The following is a 20,824-nucleotide window of genomic DNA, read 5'->3' as shown; positions in this document are numbered from 1 at the left end:
CCCAATCAGAGCTCTGCTGTTAGAAAAGCAGGATTTCATGCAGCTCAAAGAAGAGAAATCACAAAAGTTCCTCCATCATCAGGACCTTTGACCTTTTGCTTGTTTACCAGCGGTGAAGTTCACTCGTTCTCTTTTACATGAAATTCTCTGATATTTATTTGAGAATTAAAAAAACAAAGATGAGAATAAGAAGGGTCCATATATAAGCTAGCCTGAGGTCCAGTCAGGTTAGCTGATGGGCGGCGTGGGCTCAGGTGAGCCTAACTGGTTAAAATAACCCGCTACCTGCACAGGAAACAGAGCGCTGCGCGTATCAGCGGCTCCAGGATCTCTGAAATGTGAAACAAAAGAAGAAAAAGCTGAATTTTCAGGTTTTTGTGCATCGCGGTCGAGGAGTCTTCTCGGGGCCACATTTACAGCCCCGCTCGGCTGTGTTTGGCGTCTCATTGCAGGGCCAGATGTCAGGTGACCTGGTTTGCTGTGAGTTCAGGCCGAACAGGCCGCTGGTGCCGGCAGGTTCTTCATACATGAGCAGATCTGCAGCTTCACTTCAGAGAAACAGCTTTCTTTACGTGGCAAAACCCCAAAACGCCTCCTGCCTTATTTTCAGTTGTCACATAATGTAGAGCACAGCAAAAAAAGAGTTCCCCTGTGGTTGTGCGCATGGAGGGCAGGTTTTCTTACACCTTTGTGTTTATGGCTGTCTTCACTCACAGCAAACAATAAAAACAAACACACAAGAGTGATTACATAAAAAAAATCTCATGTTTTAACCTCATATTTTTAGAACTGTAGCTGTTTGAGTTGTGAGTGAGCAACGCTTATTTATGATGCGCCTTCATGACGCGGTGCTGGAGCGCTGTGAACGAGAGTAGAATAAGCAACACGTTGGAGTGATGGAGTTAAAATGAGCAGCAGGCTGGTGTGTAAGCCTCCAGCTGCAGCTCAAAGCCTGTTTGCATCCTGTCTGAGCTGCACATTGAAGCGCGCTGACAGTTTGACGGAGCTGATTATCAGGACTTTATCTGAAGACTGGAACATGTGACTTCCTGAAGTTCACCCTGATGATGCCAGAAAACCTGCAGCACAGTGTTTCTACTTGACTTTAGTGTTTCTACTTTCTGTTGAGAATCGCAGGATCCCCCTGACTCAGTCAGACTCAGCGTCTTCAGTCCAACTCCACACATCAGAGCTGTGGTCTGGACTCGGGCCTGGTCTGGCTTCAGTCTGGAGCTTTTGGACTTTCTAACAAATTAAAAATATCTATATCACTTTGAAAATATGAGCGCTAATTCTCATTTTCATTTTTGCTGCACTCGACATTTTTGTGTATTTTATTGCTCACAGTTTGATAATCGTGAACAAACAGAAACATGTGAGGATGTTAGGGTTAAAAAATCCTGCTGATCACGTAAAGATCTCAGAAACTCAAGAATCATTAGGATTCATGAGTTAGTGCTAAAGACTTAGCCTGGTTATAAACCGTTACAGATACTTATAATCATTAGACACTGGTTAAAATGGGTTATAGATGGATTAGAACTGGTTATAGATGATATATATTATTGTATATTATTATATTATATATATTATAATTATATATATATTATGTATATTATTATAATATTATATACCTTACAGTATAAAGCGCCTTGAGGTGACTCTTGTTGTGATTTGGCGCTATATGAATAAAACTGAACTGAATTGAATAACTGGTTATAGACGGTTAAAACTGTCATAATGGGTTATAGAATGGTTATAACCATTATAGATTAGTTATGATGGGTTATAACTGGTTATAGACTGGTTGAGGACTGGTTTTCAGCCATTTTTTGTTTGATTTCCAAACGTGGGCTCGGACTGGGTCTTGGACGTGGGGGTTTTTTGACTGATTTTGAGCTGACCTAGTTTCGTGTCTTCGGACCATCTCAGTGTCTACTGGGTTTAGACTCTGTATTAAAGGTGATTTGAGACCCAGTTTCAGACTGGTCTTTACACTGACTGGTTTCTGACTGAAGTTATTTTGGACTAGAAGAAAAATAAATTTCAAACAAATTTGTTTTGGCAGAATCTTGAAAGACGCGGCAGAGCTTTTGTGAATTCGGGAGGTCTCTTTTGTCTGTCTGTGTGACTTTAGACTTTCAGATGTGGCTTTGGGCTTGGTTTTAGACTGGTTTCAGCCTAATTCAATTACCTAATTTTATCTTTGGTTTGATCTGATGCGGTTTCAGGGATTAGGTTTAGATCCACCTTTGGACGGATTTCTAACCTGCTTTTGAAGATTTCAAAACATATTTGATTAATTTCATGGATTTCATGGCAGTTGAAGAAACTGAATTAAAGCATCGTTAAGAAGATGATGTAATAATATGAAAGGATGTAATCGTTCATGAGCTGAGTTTGATGTTGAGCTTTGAGGTGTGGTGCATGATTTTCACTGCTGATATTTGATTTTTAGCTCAGAAACATGTGCAGCTCAGATAAAACCGATCATTATCAGTCAGTTCGTTTCCTTTGCACAGCTGTGACCTTATTAGACGAGCTTCTGTTTGCTGACAGAGTTTAATAAAACCTTTCGGGGGGTTTTGTGGCGGGCTCTACATTTGCAAGATGGCGGCCTTCCTCGCTGCAGTGTGGAATTGATGTTTGTGAGATGCAGTAAAAGCTGCGAAGCCGAGGCCGAAGATGTTCGTCTGAGTCGGGTTTCCATCATCTTGTTTCCTCTGAAGTGTGTTTCCAGCGTTCGGAGCCGGCTGGCCTTGTTTACTGGAGACTTTTGGGTTTGCAGGGGAAAGAAAGCGAGCAGTACCAGTCAGTCGCACCACGTGGTGGATGGTTTTCCTTCCTGTGTGACGCACCCCTGAGAGCAGATTAGCATCACACTGTTCTTTGTGATAACTCAGGAAGGTAAAAACCACCAGTTATTTAAGAAAATAGGACAGCCGGTTTCATTTGAACAGCTTCCTCGTGTTCACGGCCTCGTGTGATGAAGACGAGCACACGAGCGTTTGTCAAACTCAAACTTACTTGTGGCAAAATGAGTCCGATTATAATGTGAGATGAGCTTTCCTGGTCGTTCCTGACAAGTTTGTGAAAATCTGTATTTTGTATGATGTGCTGGTGCAAAAGAGACCTGCTGTCAATGACCTGCAGACAGCTTAGAAAATCAAACCCTACCAGACCTCAGTCACGTAAACTGCTCTCTGCTCAGTTTCAGTGACTTGTTGTGGAGCGACAGAGGCCGCCCGCTAATGTTAGCTAATGTTAGCTACCGGTAATGTTAGCTAATGTTAGCTAATGTTAGCTACCGGTAATGTTAGCTAATGTTATCCAGGTTCCTGTGGCCGTCTGTACTTCATGTAAATGATGACGGTACATCATTTACATGAAGTACACGTAGACCCGAGTATGTCAAAATGTGACTTTAGTTTGGTCGTCTGATCCCACAGAGTCCCGGCTCACCGACGCACCGTCTGTACTTGTGCTGGATGAAGATGCTTCTTCACGTCTGTGGGTGGATGTTTGGGTCCAGGGTGTTGCTCCAGCAGGAATTTGGTGTTTGTGATGTGATGTAACATGTATATGGCCCATCATAAGCATCGGTATCACTTTTCAGATTCATGTCTTCTGCAGGTTTTCCTTTCTTTTTTCTGACCTTACTGCAGGTAACAGTCAGAGTTGAGCGGGTGCAGCAGCCCTCAGCTCTGCACACATGCACTTTTCCTCCAGTGATGTAGAAATGTAGCATGAAACCGTTTGTCAGCCAGACCACAAAGGTTTCTGGTTTTTATGTCTCATCCAGCGCAGTTCGGGTCGGCGTTATGAACCCGAGGAGGACGGCTTTGATCGCACGACTTCTGAACATTTAGCTTCAAAATCTGAATTAAACTGAAGCTTTTGTTTTGTGTTTGAAGCCAGTGGAAATTTGACTTGTTTGTGCAGCTTCATTGGTGGAAGTTTCCAGTTGTTGTGTTCAAAAGCCGAGAAAAACCACAGAATGAAAAACACCAAACTTCCAGAGAAGAGACGGCTCGCGGTAACAATCCTCCATGCTCACGTTTAAAGACTTGTTGTTGTGAGGAGCAGGTTTTTCACGGCTGAGACTCTGTTTTTTATTCTAACCAGAATGTGTGTGTGCACGTTTGTGGGACACTTCCTGCTTCCTTTTTTAGCATTAAATGGTGAAACACAATCATCGGCAGAGAACAAGAGCTCACGCGCTCTGCAGGCCACCGGACGCCCGCTTCAGATAAACAGGCTCAAACTAGAAGACGCTGCCTGTAAAACAAAGTCTCCAATATTTTGTCCTCCTGTAAAAACTGAAGAAAAAAACCCACTCGTCTGTTGAAATGAGTGGATTAATCCAAACCCTAACCATAACCCCAGGTGGGTCAGCACTGACCTGACACAGGTTTACGAGTTACTCTTAATCCAAACAGAACAAAAGCACTCGGCCAGCGAATCCTTCACTCGAGGGAATTTTCTTTCTTTCAGGTCTAAAGAAAGTCCGGATCAAAACGTGCTGCTTCGTCTTCACCCAGCTTCCTGAGATTCAGCTTGTAGCCTTTTGAGTAACAAACAGCAGTGAAAACATGACCTGAAAAGGTTTTTCACTCAGAGTGGATTTGTATTTTTCCCACTGCACTAACTAAACCATCAACCTGACAAATGCCCCCACGCCATGACGCTGCCGCCGCCATGCTATATAGCTCATGACCAGCTCATGACTGTGTGTGTGTGTGTATTTATATATATTTATATATATCATGATGAAGATTAAAGTTTTTAATGACTAAAGCAAAAAACTATTCCCAGCCAATCGTCGTCACCACGAGCCTTGACCAATCAGATTGCTTTCATCCGATCCAGCCTTTGCTAATTATGTCTCAGTAACTCAGTCTGGCATGGCCTGGACTGCTCAACGCAGCAGATGATGTGAATGCTTCTGTGAACAGGACATCCTTTTATTTGTTGACTGATTAGATCGATAGCAGATGTTCAGATGTTCACTGGGAGTGAGGGGCACAGCTCAGAGTCAGAGAGGCTGAGACAGTCTGAGCATGTGCAGAGGAGGGAGGGGGGATGATGACGATGGAGCTGCAGGCAGGAGGAAGACCTCAGAGGAAGTTCAACAGTAAGCTGTTTGGTTTCCTGCTGTGCAGATTGATGACTGATAACAAAGTGAAAGTAAACTTCAGAATCTGAACATCACTTTAGGCTCAAACACATCTGATAAAGTTCAGGATTGTTTGTTCCAGGTTTGATCAAAGTCTGCTTTAAATAACTGAAGTTACTCGACCTCAGTCGTCCTTATCTGCAGTGACGGAGGTTAAGACCTGACCTGTGATCTTCTCCTTTCCCTCTCAGATAAACCATGGACTTCTCCTGGTTCCTTCTCCTCGTGTCGGCCGCCGTCTTCGTCTCCATCGTCCTCCTGGCCGTCATCTGTTTGGACTGCAGGAACAAAGGTCCACTGCGTGGGTGAAAGTTGCAGTTGACACTGTATCAACCTGCGGCTAACCGCTGTTAACCACAGGCTGACCTGACTCGAGCACAAACCACCCTGTGGTTTTCAGAAACGCCTTTTATCTCTGACTCAGACCAGATCTTTCACACCCATCGTGTCCAGCACAGCGTCTTCTGAGATTTCTGCTTTGAGCTACTGACACATTATAATCTTTCTTTTCTCGCCCATCAGGGTCCATCCAACAAACAGCTTCAGAAGAGTACACGTAAGTGCTCCCGTCTGCAGCACAGAGGAACTTTTCATCGATGAGTCAAAGCTTAGAAACGATGATGTTTGTTTTTTCAGATCACCTGAATTCAGAGTCATCCATGCAGGTAAGTCTGAAACATCAGTCCAACCATCAGCTCAAACCAACGGTCCGTGAACACGTGGTCGATTCTGCTCTGCGATGTCGGTCACTCATCACCTTCACATTTCCACCTCTGTGTTTTTACTCTGTGCAGCTTTGCGTGACTCACACTTCACAATAATCGGTCTCATTATTGCTCGTCTCTTTAAGCTCCACTCTCCATGCCGACTTCCAGAAGCCTTGCGAGCGGCAGCATCAGCGTTGGTAAGCTTTGAAATCAGCCTGAGCTTTGGTCCGACGTGCACGGATTTTCTGTGTGCGTACCTTCAAACTGTGGTCACATTTAACATCAACGCTGACTTCAAATGAAATAACTAATACAATACAACCTTCTTTGTATAGCACATTTAAAAAGCAGCGGTACACCAAAGTGCTTCACAGTAATACAATAAATTAGAGATAGGAACAATAACAGGGTCTAAATACACCAACAGGTGGAGCGCACGAATTAGCCTCAGCGCAGTGTAAATACAAAACACAGAGATTATTCAGCAATAAAATAAAATGATTAAAACTACGTAAGGGAACATTTGCAGGATACAGGCACTAACTAGGGAAGGCTAGATTGAATAAATGGGTTTCAATCACGATTTAAAAGATTGAACTGATTCAGTGAACAGCAGTAGGACGATTATTCCAGAGTTCGGGTGCAGCTATGGCAAAAGCATGATCACCTCTGGCCTTCGGCCGAGACCCAGGCTGCACTGAGAGCGATTGTTGATCTCAGTGCTCTGCCAGGAGTGTACAAGCTGAGAGGTTCAGTAAGATATCTGGGAGCAAAGTCATTTATCATTTTAAAATCAATGCGGTATTTGATGGGAAGCCAATGCAGGTCAGCGAGGATGGGAAACAAGTGTAACTAGCTGATGCAATCTGCTGGTTTGGTTTTACGGAGGTAAACGAAATAATAAAAACTGAAACTTTGAGCTTTTAGGAGAAAGTAAAGTTGTCCCCTCCCCAAAGATGGACGACTGCTCTTAAAAACGGATACGAATGCTTTATACCTCTCTATGCTGATGATGATGAAGCTAACACTGATCTGTGTTCCAGCCCAGCCGACCCTACCCCCGAACCCCGTCATCATTACAACCCCTCCACCTGACCCCCACCTGCGGCTTCCTTTGTAAGTCCCTCTGTGTTATGAGCGCACCTGGTTCAGGTGATGAACGTTGGCGAGCAGGAGACGCTCTCCTGGGAGCGTGCAGAGCTTTAGAAATCGTTGTGTGATGTGCACAGATCTCTTTTTTGTGTTTCACAGTTCAACCAAACCTGAGCACAGACCTTACACCCCAACAGAAACTGGTGAGCCTGGAAAGGACAACGCATTATTTAAGTTGTATTTTTCTGTTTTACCTTCTTACCCAAACCTGTTGCTCCAATTCTGTCCTACAGAGAGCAACCCGAGTTATGAGAATCCAGGTACGGGTACACCCTCCTCTTTTTGCAATCAGACCCATTTGCATTTGCACAGTGAGCCCAGCATCAGTCAGATGAAGCTCAGATCATCAGATGCACAGACAGAGCTGTGGTCCAGAGGATCAGACCCATCTGAGCCGTTTTGGATTAAAGAGAGTCATTTTTGATGAGCCACACGATTAGACTTTATGCCAGGAGTACACCGGCTTGTTGCCTGTTCAGAGGAACAGCTCAGAGGAGCTTCGTGAAGATGTTTCACCTCTCAGGCTGCCACAGTTCAGAACTGACATCTGATCTGATAAGTTTAGACTGGTTGGTGCAGAGTTGGTTGGAGGAGGTGGAGGTAGATGATCCGCTGCGGTGACCTCTAAAGGAAGCAGCTGGGAGATGAAGATCTACTTTTAATCTCAATATTGTGACATTTCTGTGTGAAAAACAAAAACCAGTGACTGACTTTCATCACTTTGTCTTGTTGGCGTTGACTTCCAAGACCTGAAGCTTCTCGGCCTCCAAAAGCGATTTATCAGTGAGACTTGCGGAAACTGTTAGACTGGATTTAATAGGTTTAACTCTGAGATTTTAGGATTTATTTAACTTTGAGATTAGTTAAACTGGACCTGGGATTTAATATTGGACCTCTTTAACCTGGTTATGGTTGTAGTGGACTGGTTAAGCTCTTTGGACTGGGAGAGCTGGTCTGGACCGGGATTGGGCTGCAGACTCGGATTAGAATCTGGGATTTGTTAGATTTAAGTCAGGAAGAAAACTCTGACCTTTGACCCTGTGATGTCAGTGTGCAGGAACGTGATGTTTAGCTGACTTTTGTTTTTCCACAGAACCTGAGAAGGACGTTGACGATCATGATAATTACATGTAGGTTTCCACGTGCAGCTTCCAGCTGGTGTTTGCACCTCAGTGATGACGCTCTAAACTGATCTTCCTCTTCTTCTGTGGTTTCCCCAGAGAGGTGTTACCCGACAATCTGGAGGAGAGCAAAGGAGTCCCCGCGGACATCGAGAGCCGAGCCTCGACGCCCAGTTCAGGTGCAGTTTGGATCTTTCATCGTAAAACACGGACGTTGGGGAGTCAACAGAATGTGGACTCATCAGCTGTTTGTGCTCTTTCACAGATCATAATTACGTGAACCTCGATGGTAAGGCAACATAGTTGTTCAGCTTCAACGCGTTTCAAACGTTTCTTTTCCTTTTATTTAAAACGGAAACAAAACAGGAAAGTATGACAAGTTTTAAAATGTCTGAACGCCAAAACAAGCAGCTGTTCAAACAGAAGTCAGAATTCATTTTTAATCACGCCGCATCGCCGCCTCTGTTCTCTGCTCAGAAGAAGACGACGACGACGAACCCTATGAGAACGTGGCACCAAAAGGTATACTGCACTGCGCACCCGACGCTATGCTCCAACTGTCCGGTACCTTCCCTCGTCGTGCGACTTATCAAAGTAAAGTTGTCTTCTTTTGATTGACATGTCATCAGCAAATAAGCTTCGATAATCCTCCTCTGTGACAAAATAACTCACTGAATGTTTTGGTTTTTAAGCACACGTGGTTATAAAAGGTCGGATGTTTGTCTTTTGTTCAGGGTCCACTCCAGGTTCATCCGCTCAGAGCAGCGAAGACGAGTACGAAGAGTCCAACTACGTCAACCAACCTGTAAGTCGAAGCGACTCGCCAACATTCAGCTTCTCGTTGGAGACGTCGGCTCAGTCGCTGTCTTCTTCTTTTCAGATGGGACTAGTCAACCACTGACGACCACATCGAGCGTTCACCTTCCTCCATAACGACGCCCGACCAGTTTTTTTTGTTTTGTGTTTTTTTTAAGCTGAACGACTGAGATAAGAAACTGAGATGAAGACCTGAAACACCTTCCTCCCCACTTCCTGCAGGCTCAGCAGTGTCAGTGTGATCAGACTGACGGAGGCGTAAAACTGCACATTTGAAACTTCCACTTTGGCCATCAGATACCTGGAAACCAGGTAAATGCCAGCCGTGCTCTGGAGGAATCCATCCTGTTCCAGCGGCGTCCTCGGTCCAAACAGGAAGTCAAGTTTTGCTTCTTTGGTTTTGTGTAAATATCTGCTGGAGTGTTTTTGGACCTTTACGCTGCAGTTACACTCGGGAACCTGGAGCGGCGCGACTCGACCGGAAATGACATGTAATCTGTTTACGGTGAGGATTTGTATTTGTGTGGCGTATCCGGCCCAAACGTCACTGCTCTGAAACAAAAACTGCAAAATTACACACTCGGCAATAAAAGCAGAATACAACCGGCCGAGCGTCCCTGCGGCAGACGAGCCCGATCATCGCGCCAGCCCGTCACAGCGACCGCAGACGGCCTCACGCCAGCCGATCTCTGCCATCACCTTATTTAAATAAATGAAAGTAATAACCGGCAGTCAGATTTCGTTTCCTCCTTAGTGGGTAGACTGCCGTCCCATTTTCAAACCTGCTCCCCCTACAGGCTGGAACCGGAACAGGAAGTCGCTGTGCAGGTTTCCCCGAGCGTCACCATAGAGACACCATAGAGTATTTATAAGTCACGAAGGTGGGAACACTAAATTAGGATCCTGTTATTCGCTTTTGTAGCAGCGACAAATCCAGCAGTGCGAGGAGGCGTCAGATCAGTTTCTCTCCCGTGACTCTGACTCACAGGTTTCTCTCTCTCTTTAAATATTTGACTTAAATACGTTAGGTTTTATTTCATTGGTTAACTCTTCCTTTCACACGCCTCGCGTCATGAGGGGCGACATGTTTGAGCTTTACTTTGATGACACCTCCTGAGAACGTTCTCATCCATCCAGTGTTTTTCATGTATTTATGTGCAGTTGCTGTTTGCTGTCGTCTCTGGGCCTGTAAAAACCTGAGTGTGAGAACAAATGTTTTTTAAAGAACTACAAATTAAATGTTTTAAAGAAAACCTGAATCCGAGTCTATCTGCGCCCAGCTGGAGGTTACAGTGAATCAAACTCTTCACGGAGACAGAACCAAAGCGGTTTCAGTGCTTTTATTAATAATGAACTGGTTTCGTCTGTAAAAAGGACAGAGGAAGAATGGGGCACACAAAGTTTCCACCAGTTTGAACGTCTTCAGTCCAGTTTCATGTCCGTGTGTACAGACGGTCTCTGCCTACGTGTTAAAAATCGAGAAGCTCCGCCTCACGCGAGGCGTTTCCGTCTGATCTGCTTTTTAAAAAACATCCAGGTGAGAACATCAACTCGTGTCAGGCGTGCGGGGAATGTTACGAGGTGGAGGCGACGCCGCTATCGTGAATCCGGCCGGCTTCAGTTGGCGGACGGATGGAAGGACAGCTGCTGGGCGGGGTGAGCCTGGACCTGGACAGCTGGAAGACACGAAACACAAAAGCTCGGGATTAAATCCTCCTCACAGCCCGGAGCGCCATCTGGAGCCAACCGTCTCCTGCTCGATGGCGCCGATGCACTCCCACAGCTTAGATTAGGCCAATTATCATTGATTTGATTCATTTACTAATAATTCAGTGGCCAATAACCCTCAGGTTTCCCTGCAGACGACCCGACCGTCGACTTTGTTTCTGCTGTGAGTTTCATGCGAGCCTGTGTTTGACGGTCGCAGCAGGAGCTGAGATTTAAGTCTGTGGGAGGTTTGTTCCCCTCACCTTGACCGGGTCCGATGTAGAAGTGCTGCGGCGCCCCCTGCTGGGGCGGCGGGCCGTGCTGGGGGTTGGAGCCGCCACCCTGCTGAGGGGGGGCGTAGTGCAGCATGACAGGCGGGGGGCCGTGGCCGGCAGCGTGGTGCGGTCCCGACATGCCGCCCGTTATGTGAGCCTGCAGAGGACAAACAGGAGAGGTTTCAATCTGACAGCAGGGGGCGCCGAGCTCAAAGATGAAAGAAACCTCACGTTATTAATCAGCTGATTAATATTATAATATAAATGTTTTTATTTTGGCTGATACTCCAGGTTTCACGTTTACCTCTGCAAACAACACACGGTGAGAACAGCGGATTCCTGAACCCGACTTGTTCTCACATGAATCTAAAGAACGGTTAAAGCGGCAGAAACACCTCACGTTCGGTTTATCTCAGGCAGGTGCTCTTCCTGTTCACCTGTGTGAGCTGGCTGATTGACGGGAAGCCGTGGGTCAGCTGCTGGGGCGTGGGCAAGCCGTATCCCTGCATGGCGTAGGCGGCCTGCGGCGAGCCGTGGCCCGGCGGCAGGTTAGGGGGCGTGGGAGCCGACAGACCTCCGGAGTGAAACAAGGACTGAGGTTGAGAGGCGCCCTGACTCACCTGAGGAGTGTGAACCAATAAATACATTAAAACATTTAGAAAAACAAACCTGACGGCGGCGTTATCAGTTTCTCCTGACTTTGAACAAAAGCTTCAGATGTGATGGATTAGTCATCGTTGGCACCCACCTGAGCGTGTCCTGGGCTGGGGGCCGTGTGCTGGGGTGGGGGGTGACTCCCAGTGGGTGTGCTGGAGGGCTGAGGAGGATGGAGGGAGCCCGAGTGGTGAGTATGGATGGACTGAGGAGCTGAGAGAGGAGGAAGGATGAGCTTTAATCAGCATTCCCACCTCACACAGGTGGGTTAAACCAGTCACACCTTCAACGATTTTACGCTTTTTATTGTAAATTAAAGAGTTTTCACAGAGGAAATGTCCACGATGACTTTATCATCTGAGAGAAGCCGAACAGACCAGAGCTGGAACGGTGTGCAAAAACAATTTGAAGCACAACATGGCGCAGTGACCTTTAACCTTTACTTAAGCAGACAAATAACAAGCATCTTCTTTACAACAGCAGCCCGAGGAAACGGGGATCGAACAAAGAGCATCTACGATCCGCTCTAAAGCACTGCCCCCTGGTGGTCAAAGTCTGGTTTAAACTAGGGGCGGGTTTTAATCATCGATTTATCGATTAAAATCGATTCTGGCTTGGATAACGTGAAATCGATTCATTCAAATCCTGAATCGATTTTTTAATATAGATGAATTTTTCCCGAAATGCCAGAATCTCAGGTGAAACCTCACAAAACTTCAACAACCACCAAAGATGAAAACAGTAACTGAGAGCAGGAACAGGCTTCTGCACAGAGACGTGAACACAAAGCTCGACCCGCCGACGCATCAGGATCAGCGAGCTGTGACTTTCTCAGCGACGGCACGGACACGGTCGGGGCTGAAAGCCGACAGCTCGCTGACTCTGTCGGCGGGTCGAGCTTTGTGTTCACGCCCTTTTTGTGCTGATTCTGAAGCTGTTAGTTTGATCTCTCTCCAAACAATAAACTACGCTTCACACAAACATCGTCATGGATTCACTCTGACTTTGCTGTTTTGCTGCCACCACAATAAAAAGCGCACCGCTCTGTCTAAAAATCTGTTTTCTGCATTATTCGCTTGCTTGTTACGCACAAGTCTACCGAAAACAAGACCTCATTTCTGCTGTTGAAATACTTTTTAAACTTTTTTAAATGATACAAAATGCAAAACGCTGTGTCTGTAATAAAACCGCTGTAACTTCAGAGGTGATGTTCATGGGCTGATTAATGGTTTTCTTTCCTTTTTGATCGACTGCAGAATATTTTTATAAAATCCAGAACAGGAAAATCTGCTTCATGTTTTTCTGTTTTATCTTCAGCTGCTTTGACACAAAGGCCTCTGCTGTGATGCTCACACCTTTGATAAAGTCTTGCGTGTGTCAGCTTCCTTTTTATAGATACAAAAATATGTAAATGTGCTGATCTGAATTATAATATTTCTGACTGTCAAAATTTCCCAGATTTAAATCGAATTGAATCGATTCTAGAAATCAGTGACGATGCCCAGCTCCAGTTTAAACGTCTTTTTTTGCACGACCTGTAAATGTTATTAGTCTTTATGCAGACGACACAATGCAACCACCAAACTCCTCCAGATACTGAGCTTTCTGACCAGCAAACCCCAACAGGTCTCCTCCACCCTCATCCTGAACCCCCTCTCTCCACCAACACCACAGTGAGAGACTGTAGGGAGGAGGTGAAGCACCTGACTGGGTGGGGTTCTCACAATAACCTGCTCTTTGACACCACCAAGACCATCTGTCACCCCGACACTTGTCCCCACCCACTCCACCCTGCCTACACTCTTCTGCATGTATTTGAGCTCATCTCGAGTCGATCGCCGCATCAGGTCAAACAGTCAGAGCTCTCAAATCTGTCTGAACCACGAAGACGTCGAATCGTCTGTTGTTCCTGTAAAGACGTCTCTAAACGTCCTGTTTCAGCTGAAGACACGTTCAGACTGAAAGCTGAATCTGCTTCACAATAAATATTTACTTGTGTGGGTCATTAAGCAGCAACTCTGAGGTGCATGTGAAACAAAAGGAGATAAATTTGTGTTTGAAGCTCAAATTTTAACATGCAGCTCCTCTCTTACCGTACATGGCCTGCTGGGGGCCCGGCAGGCCGTCGGCCTGCCCGGGGAACTGGGGGCCCGGGGGCCCGAGCGGCTGAGCGGCCCCGGCGGTCAGCATCCTCGCTCCCTGCAGCATCGAGTAAATCGGCTATGGTTAAAGAGAGAGGACAAAGTCAGCACCACGTTTTAAAAAGCACAGAAGACGAAACGTGAACTCATCTTCCTGTAAATGTTTCCGTAACCGCCGCAGAGACATCAACAGTAAGCGAGCGGCCGTCACTGAGGTCACGTGTTTTGTGACGACTGCACGTCTCACAGAAACCTGGTTCAGCGACAGGCGAAGAGCACGCTGCACTTACCTGTCCGTGGAAGTGTGGGGGCAAGGCCTGGATCACCTGACTGTACTGCAGGTAGGACTGGGGGTAAGGAGAAGCCACCAGCTGGGGCCCTGCTGCCGAGGCCGAGATCATGGAGGAGGCCGGGGAGCCGTGGTGCTCCGGACGCGGACCCCCGACCAAGCCTGGAGCAGAAGAACACCTGGATCACTGAACTCAACCAGCACAATAAATTTGAACGTCCAACGATCAAACTGCAGGACTAACAGACACACAGCGTCCTGATCTGAACTGGAGGCGGCGGCACGGGAAAAGAAAAGCGCTCGTTTCTCACAGGGACACCAAATATGGAGGCGTGAGTGCGGCGTGTACCTTTGGGTCTGGGGTATTTCCCCTGACTGATGGTCGACACGGTGTACTGATACAGCTGAGGAGCCTGAGGAGGACACGAGGACGCCATTACATCACATCAGTGTCATCACCAACCCCGCCCCCTGAGACGGACATTTAAATAAAAACACACCTGGATGGAGTGTCCCTGCAGGGGGATGGGGGAGATGTAGGACAGGTAGTGTGCAGGTGGGCTGCTGTAGATGGCCCCTCCTCCTGGCTGTCCTGGGAGGACCACCGCGGGGCTGGGCGGCGTCGGCCGAGGCGGGACGGGGTTCGAGGCGGGTTTCTGCAAGTCACAATGAGCGGCATGTTTGAGAAGTGTGCACGAAGCACGACTCGGGCGCGACCTCTGAGGACTTACCGCGTTTCCTTTAACGGGAAGAAACTCCTTGGCGTTTGGATTCAGCGTCGAGTTTTTCACCTGCCTGAAAACATCAGAACCACAGAGACGCGTGAACACGTGTTACAGCGCCATCACGGCGTCTTTACATTTGCTACTCGCTTCACTCACGCTGCCGTCGGCGTCGCCGTCTCCGCTCGCTCGCTGCTCAGCTCCCCTCCGATCGGGGTCGCAGTCGGCCCCTCCGTCCCTGAGGAGCGGGGGCCGGGTGGAGCTGCAGGCAGCAGGGCAGCAGGTGCTGAGATGGGTGGAGCTACCTCTGTAGCCACGACAGGCCTCGGTGGGCTGGGGGACGACAAGGAGGAGGAGGAGGAACACTCCGTGGAGGGGGTGGGGCTATCCTGAAGGGTGTCTACAGAGGCGGGGCTCGCCAAAGGGGAGGAGCTCGCCTGCAGCTGAGTGACAAAGAGGAAGACCTCGGTGAGACCAGCGACTGCAGACGCTCCATTTCTTTCATTTTTTAAAATGACATCACAGCAGGTGACATCATGTGACCACCGTGATTACCCTGAACTCTTTGCCAAACTTGCGGAGCTCCTCCAGCTGAGACCTCTGCTGCACAGACGGAGCTGCGAACAGGAAGAGAGGCGGAGTGAGGAGGGCTGACGAAGGCAGCGGCAGGCGGGTGGAGGTTTTTGTACCTTTGCTGTTCTTGCCGTCCTGTGGAGCGGGCGGACCTTCAGGCGGCTCTTTGGCGGCGTTGCCCAGGACTTCACTCACTGCAGAGGAACACGTTAGCACAGGTTTCACACAGCGGTCTGTGAGCGCTGCACACGCGACAAATAAATCAAACATCAGCTCACCGTCCACGGGGAAGAGGGGGGTGGGGCCAGTGGGTTTGGTGGTGGTCGCCATGGTGACAGTGGAAAGGGAGGAGGAACCGGGGTCGACAGACGGAGGATCCTGGGGAGGGGCGTCTGGTTTCATAGCACGAGATGCTGAAGGACAGACGGAGATGAGGAAGAGGAGGAACAGGTGAGCGTCCAGGAGGAAGGAAGGAGGAAGCTCTGCTCAGCTTTTGTGTGCGTGCGTGCGTGTGTGCGTGTGCATGTGTGTGTGCGCGGTACCTGCAGGCGTGGACTGGGAGTTCGGGCTCCGCAGCGTTCTGTTGCTCTGGAATCTCTGAAGGGATTTCGGAGACATTCTGGATGAAACTGAAGGAGACGATCAAACATAGACGTTAGTGCATGATGTGACCACAAGAGGGAGCTGCTCGACACACACAGAAGCTTCGTACCACCGTTTACAGACGAGCGCGTGGTGTCGGTTAGCGCCTGCGGGTGCGAGCGCGAGTGTGGAAGAACGTGGTTGGTGTGGGGCGGGCTGCTGGCGGCAGGTGGGCTGCTCCGTGATTGGCTGGGAGAGCAGGCGGTCCTGACAGACATAGGGCTGCTCCTATCAGAGGATGGTTTGGGGGAGGAGCAGCTGGGCGGGAGGTGTCTGGAGGGAGGCGGTGCTGCTCGGCCGGAGGCCCCGGGTCTGATGCTGCTGGCAGACGGGCCAGTCTCTCGAGCCCTCTGAGGGAGGGGGACGTACTTCGCCTCCCTGAGAAACAAGGGAGGGAAACAGGAAGCGAGAGCAGCTTCAGGTCGGGAAAACATCCTGGGAACTTCTGAGGCAAATTCAGGCAGGAAAGTTTGTATTTTGGGAATTTTTGGTCATTTTTAAAATGTTTTATTATTTTCTGCCTCGCCAGGTGCGCCACGTTCCCGTTACCTGCTCGTGGAGGCGAACCCAGGACTCGTCCTCTCCTCCCGCTCTCGGACCACCGAGCTGTACTTGTCCTCCTCGCTCCTTCCCTCGTCGTTCTCCAGGGAGACGCGGCGGCGGTACTGCAGGCTGCTCTCGATCTCACTGGCTAGCTGCGCCGCCCTAGCCTCCCGCTGCCGGTACACCTCCAAGTTCCCCCTCTGCAAAGGCATGCTGGGAAAAGCATGACAGAAGGAAGGAGAGACCCTCATTTAAAATCATGAAAACCGACGCTTCACAACATATGCGAACATTTTTATGTTTCACGTCTGGCAGACGGAGACACAGCTGGTGAACCTGAAAAGGTTTGTTTCCTTACGTGTACATGGAGAGGCTCGAGTCGTAGGTCGACTTCACGCCATACGCTTCCTCGTTAAACTTGAACATCTCGTTGGCGTCCCAGCCGTTCGACTGACACAAAGGGAAAAAAAAACGAATGAATCGGAGACGTCTCATTTCAGCGAGGTACTCCACGTGAACCCAACAGGAAAATATCTTCAAAATCAGCAGGGCAGTGCTGACAAGCCAAAAGCATCAGTTTGTCCTAAATAATAAAACCTTTCTTTGGAAATAATTCTGCTTCATTTGTTAATAAAACCGTACGTTTGAGATTTACAGGTAAGAGTCCACCTGATTTGTGTCGTTGGTTTTCAAACATTTCAGTAAGAAGTTTTTGTGAAATCGTCTGCTCGGTTCAGCTGTGAGAGAACGGCCTGAAACAGGAGCTGCAGTTCCTCTAACGTCCACCAGAGGCAGCAGTAGAGGTCAGTAAGAGCAGAGGGGGTGCTGCGGGTCAGTGTAAAACTTTCCCTTCGAAATTAAAAGCTTCCTCACCGTGTCCGAGTCCAGGTCAAAGCCGTCTCCGTTTCCATCCCCGTCCCACCGCTGCAGCACCTTCTCCCGGTGCTCCCCGTTCAGCCGTGACGAGCCGATGGCCGAGTCCGTGAACGAGTCTACAGACAAAAAAAAAAAAAAAAAAAAAAAAAAATCAGGCTTCGGTCCGACCACTTCAGATCCTTCATCTCTGCAGCATCCGACGCACAAACCAGTTAACGCGCCGCTGATCATCACGTTATCCAGTTTTGAATATTTATTACTCGCACAGGTAATATTCCCCATTAACCCTCCGACTCTCCCCTGAGACCTGGAGCTCACACGCAAACCTGATTTTTGTTTTTTTAAAGAAAATAAATGCAGTTCTAATCTAAACGTGGGCGGAGCCCGTTTACCTCTGACGGCAAAGGTCAAGTCGACGTCCCGGCAAGTCATAGTGACGAGGTCAGCGGGGCTGAAGATCATGGTGTCAGTAACATCCTCGATCCTGGGAGCAGAGGGCTGGCTCCCTCCTCCTCCGTCACTCACTTTGTGAACAGCATCCACAGCCAGCTCACACTGACACATGCAGACAGATTACAGCCATTTAACCAGTGAAGCTTCTGCAGGAGTGACCTCACAGATGGCAGTTTGATGCATCAGAACTGCGTCAAATTGCAAAGTAAAGACTCAGTGATGGTAAAGACAAACCCCCACTAAGGGCAGGACTTGGTGACATTGGGGAAGAAGACCTCCCTTTTAACAGGAAGAAACCTTCAACGGGAGCAGACTCAGACACGAGCAAAGAGACAAAACGGACAGCAGGAGAGAGCCGTGTGTCTGAACCCCTGAGAAGCAAAAACACTGAAGGTCAAAATATCAGCAGTTTTAAAAAAAGTCACCTGCGAGCTCAGCGTCTTGAAGATTCCCTCGTACACGGCACCATTTTTCACTCTCACGTCGCAGGTGGAGCCCTGGAAGCAGCAGAGAGGACGGCTTCAGTGCATCTGCGGCACTCAGCCAAAAAACAGCAACCAGAAACAAAAAGGCAGAAACGGACTCACCACCACCGCTGTGAGGAAGTGAAGCATGCGCGCGTTGTTGTAGACGCCTTCAAATACCTGCAGACACAGGTGAGGCGTGAGAGCAGGTCATACTTAAGGTGCAGGTAAAGTCAGCTGATTGTGAGGGGTCAGGTGGGAAAACACGAGTACACGTGGACCATGGTGAGGAGCACAGAAATAAACCTCAGCTTCAGGAAACCGCCCTGAAATAAACGAGCCCTCAAACATTTAAGCTTTCATTAAATACAGCGCAGCGCCGCCTCAGCACTGAAGTCTCGGCTGACAGCTCGAGTCCAATGAAAACACGTTTCAAACATCCACAAGTCAACATTTTAGTTGTTTTATTGTTTGAGAGAAGAAAACGTTAAAGGTTGAGACGCTAACCCAACCTGTCCCAGTCTGAGTTCTCCACAGGCCAGAGATTTAAGGTTAACGAGCCCTGACAGACTGCCTACCTGTCCAGGTGTACCCCACCTCCCGGCCTATGAGAGCAGGGATAACCTGCAGCTCAAACACAATCCTGAATTGGATAAATAGAAGAAAATGGATGGAAAAAAGACGTTTCAGTGGCAGAGACAAGCTTCCACATCTGAGCCTGTGATGACTTATTTTGATGGAGTTTCATAATAAAGCCTTTTATTCAGGCTGTTTCCAAACAGCAGGTGTGTCAGCTGACCAGACACACCTGTCTGAGACCAGCAGTCACCTGTACTTACAGAGCTGCGCACAGGAGGAGACTGCGTCAGTGGAGGTGGCTTCATGGTGCTCCTGCTCCTGAAAAAGGAGGGGAAAGCGTCAGGTAGACAAATTACAGGTAAAACGTCCTCTGCGCGAACAATGACATCAAAGAGTCCACCTCTGCAGAAAGCCGCCAAACCAGCTGAAGCCTAGCATGCAATGATCTGGCCCTGCCCGCACACACGGCGCCGTCCCGCAAAGGTGGCGCAGTTTTACCGCAGAATCGTAAAGTAAGCTAGCGCAGCAGGCTAACGGCGCTAGCTCAGGGACACGGCGACTTTTAAACAAACGAACCGCCACAAATGGCCAGAGTGACACGTGCACGAGGCTTAGCGTGTAAATAATACTTTTTAGTCACGTGCATCCCCGTTACTCCGGTGTTGCCGTCCCGGTACGAAGTCACGCGGTTTGACAGGCCGAACACGGCGCACCTGGAAAACAACAACAAAACAGCGCCAGGTGCGCTCGATTTACCGCACCCGGGTCCCGCCGCCCACGTGATGCGGCCCCACTGTGGCTGGCGGCCCGATCCACGGATTCCAGTTCAAATTCAAACGAACGCGTTCATGAGCGGAGCAGCTTGGACTGCGTGTAAATGACCATCCCTGTGACGTAAGCACTTAGCTGCCCCGATGCGGCAACTTCCACGCTACGCCCATACTCACCAGGCCCACCCCGGTAATTAAAACGAGCGCACTAAACGCAAACCCCGCCCACTTATCTACATTAGGCAACCGATTCGTTCGTTTTGTCGCCGTCGTTTCCTCATTGGTTAGAGTTCCTGTCAATCATACGTCACCCTGTTTAAGCAATGTTACATCGACGATCGCGTGCGTTTTGTTTTTGTTTAGTTTTTAACTTCGCGACAGTAAAAAAAACAAAAACACAAGCAAAAAAGGACAAACCTGAGAGCGGGTTCAATCATCCTTCACTGGCTTTCATCCAGAATCAATTAGCAAACCAATAATTTACTGACTTTAAAGTAATGCATGCACCTTTCAGTAAAGTTCAGATTTATTGAAGCACTTTGCATTTTAAATATGCGCCCATGTCTAAAAATGAGCTGTGATGTTGTCCAATACCACCTCAGGTTGTTCGCATCACACCTTGCATCACCATGGACTCCAGATTGTTCCAAACATTTCATCATTTTGAGATCACGACTGTCCAAATACACCCATGTCCATCTTGAAGACGAAGCAGCTTCTCTTTTGAGCTGAAGAAGCTCAGAAATCTGCAGTTCCTGCAACATCCACCAGAGGCAAACCGAGAGGTGAAAGGCAGCTGTAGCCGCTCGCTTCACCTGAACTGGACCTCTGGACCATGTTTGTGTTGTTGGAGCCCTCTGACCAATAATATGGCTGCTGTGAGGTCACTGTACTAACAGACGGTCCAACAGGTGTGAGCTCCAGTTCTGTGAAACTGCTGGATTTGATTGGATGTTATTTAACCGTTTCACACAGTGGTCACTACAGTTACAGCTATTCAAAGGCTGTTTGTGTTGATGGTATACTTTCACATAAACCACTACATTGGACACTGATGTCACCCCATACTTGCCACCCACTCCAAAGGTGATGTTGTCCACCTAAGTGGACATGTAAAAGTCTTTGAAAAGCACATGTTTAAACAAAAATGAAATGAAAAAAAAA

General features: G+C 48.1%; 2 protein-coding genes across 9 annotated transcripts in view; one reads left to right on the top strand and one right to left on the bottom strand.

The window, feature by feature from the left end:
* LOC146712046 (uncharacterized) overlaps positions 1 to 10,225 on the top strand; it is an 11,530-nt gene extending 1,305 nt beyond the window's left edge. Inside the window, exons 2-14 of one of the 6 annotated variants that reach the window (XM_085455174.1) lie at positions 5,368 to 5,477; positions 5,699 to 5,732; positions 5,813 to 5,841; positions 6,027 to 6,080; positions 6,927 to 6,999; positions 7,135 to 7,178; positions 7,269 to 7,295; positions 8,129 to 8,165; positions 8,256 to 8,335; positions 8,422 to 8,445; positions 8,634 to 8,750; positions 8,891 to 8,961; positions 9,037 to 10,225. In XM_085455174.1, the coding sequence (XP_085311300.1) occupies positions 5,375 to 5,477; positions 5,699 to 5,732; positions 5,813 to 5,841; positions 6,027 to 6,080; positions 6,927 to 6,999; positions 7,135 to 7,178; positions 7,269 to 7,295; positions 8,129 to 8,165; positions 8,256 to 8,335; positions 8,422 to 8,445; positions 8,634 to 8,750; positions 8,891 to 8,961; positions 9,037 to 9,057 (714 nt within the window). In that variant the 5' untranslated portion in view covers positions 5,368 to 5,374 and the 3' untranslated portion in view covers positions 9,058 to 10,225. Of the gene's footprint in view, positions 1 to 2,604; positions 2,908 to 4,730; positions 5,135 to 5,367; positions 5,478 to 5,698; positions 5,733 to 5,812; positions 5,842 to 6,026; positions 6,081 to 6,926; positions 7,000 to 7,134; positions 7,296 to 8,128; positions 8,166 to 8,255; positions 8,336 to 8,421; positions 8,446 to 8,633; positions 8,751 to 8,890; positions 8,962 to 9,036 lie in introns of those variants that run through there. The other 5 variants (XM_085455169.1, XM_085455170.1, XM_085455172.1 and 2 more) reach the window with 5 other exon arrangements.
* A 72-nt stretch (positions 10,226 to 10,297) lies between these two features.
* Positions 10,298 to 19,794, bottom strand: atxn2l (ataxin 2-like). 3 transcript variants are annotated; one of them, XM_085455167.1, is made up of 23 exons: positions 19,652 to 19,794; positions 19,151 to 19,208; positions 18,435 to 18,491; positions 18,273 to 18,344; positions 17,787 to 17,949; positions 17,392 to 17,510; positions 16,877 to 16,968; positions 16,525 to 16,731; positions 16,046 to 16,353; positions 15,876 to 15,962; positions 15,612 to 15,746; positions 15,450 to 15,527; positions 15,316 to 15,377; positions 14,920 to 15,203; positions 14,770 to 14,833; positions 14,539 to 14,694; positions 14,388 to 14,451; positions 14,040 to 14,200; positions 13,702 to 13,828; positions 11,703 to 11,821; positions 11,392 to 11,574; positions 10,943 to 11,111; positions 10,298 to 10,648 (listed from the first exon to the last, which is right to left on the bottom strand). In XM_085455167.1, exons 2-23 carry the CDS (start codon positions 19,193 to 19,195, stop codon positions 10,590 to 10,592), a joined length of 2,811 nt encoding a protein of 936 aa, XP_085311293.1. In that variant the 5' UTR covers positions 19,196 to 19,208; positions 19,652 to 19,794; the 3' UTR covers positions 10,298 to 10,589. The 3 variants fall into 3 exon arrangements, with proteins under 3 accessions (XP_085311293.1, XP_085311291.1, XP_085311292.1); XM_085455165.1 differs by lacking the exon at positions 19,652 to 19,794 and adding an exon at positions 19,291 to 19,645; XM_085455166.1 differs by lacking the exon at positions 19,652 to 19,794 and adding an exon at positions 19,520 to 19,645.
* Positions 19,795 to 20,824: the final 1,030 nt, after the last annotated feature.

This window comes from Copadichromis virginalis, linkage group LG4 (genome assembly GCF_057382275.1).
Source record: "Copadichromis virginalis isolate Kocher_CV1m ecotype Utaka linkage group LG4, C_Virginalis_male_GT1.1, whole genome shotgun sequence".
Lineage (NCBI taxonomy): Eukaryota > Metazoa > Chordata > Actinopteri > Cichliformes > Cichlidae > Copadichromis > Copadichromis virginalis.
The sequence above is the reverse complement of the archived record's forward strand: the minus strand, read 5'-3'. Positions and strand labels throughout refer to the sequence as shown.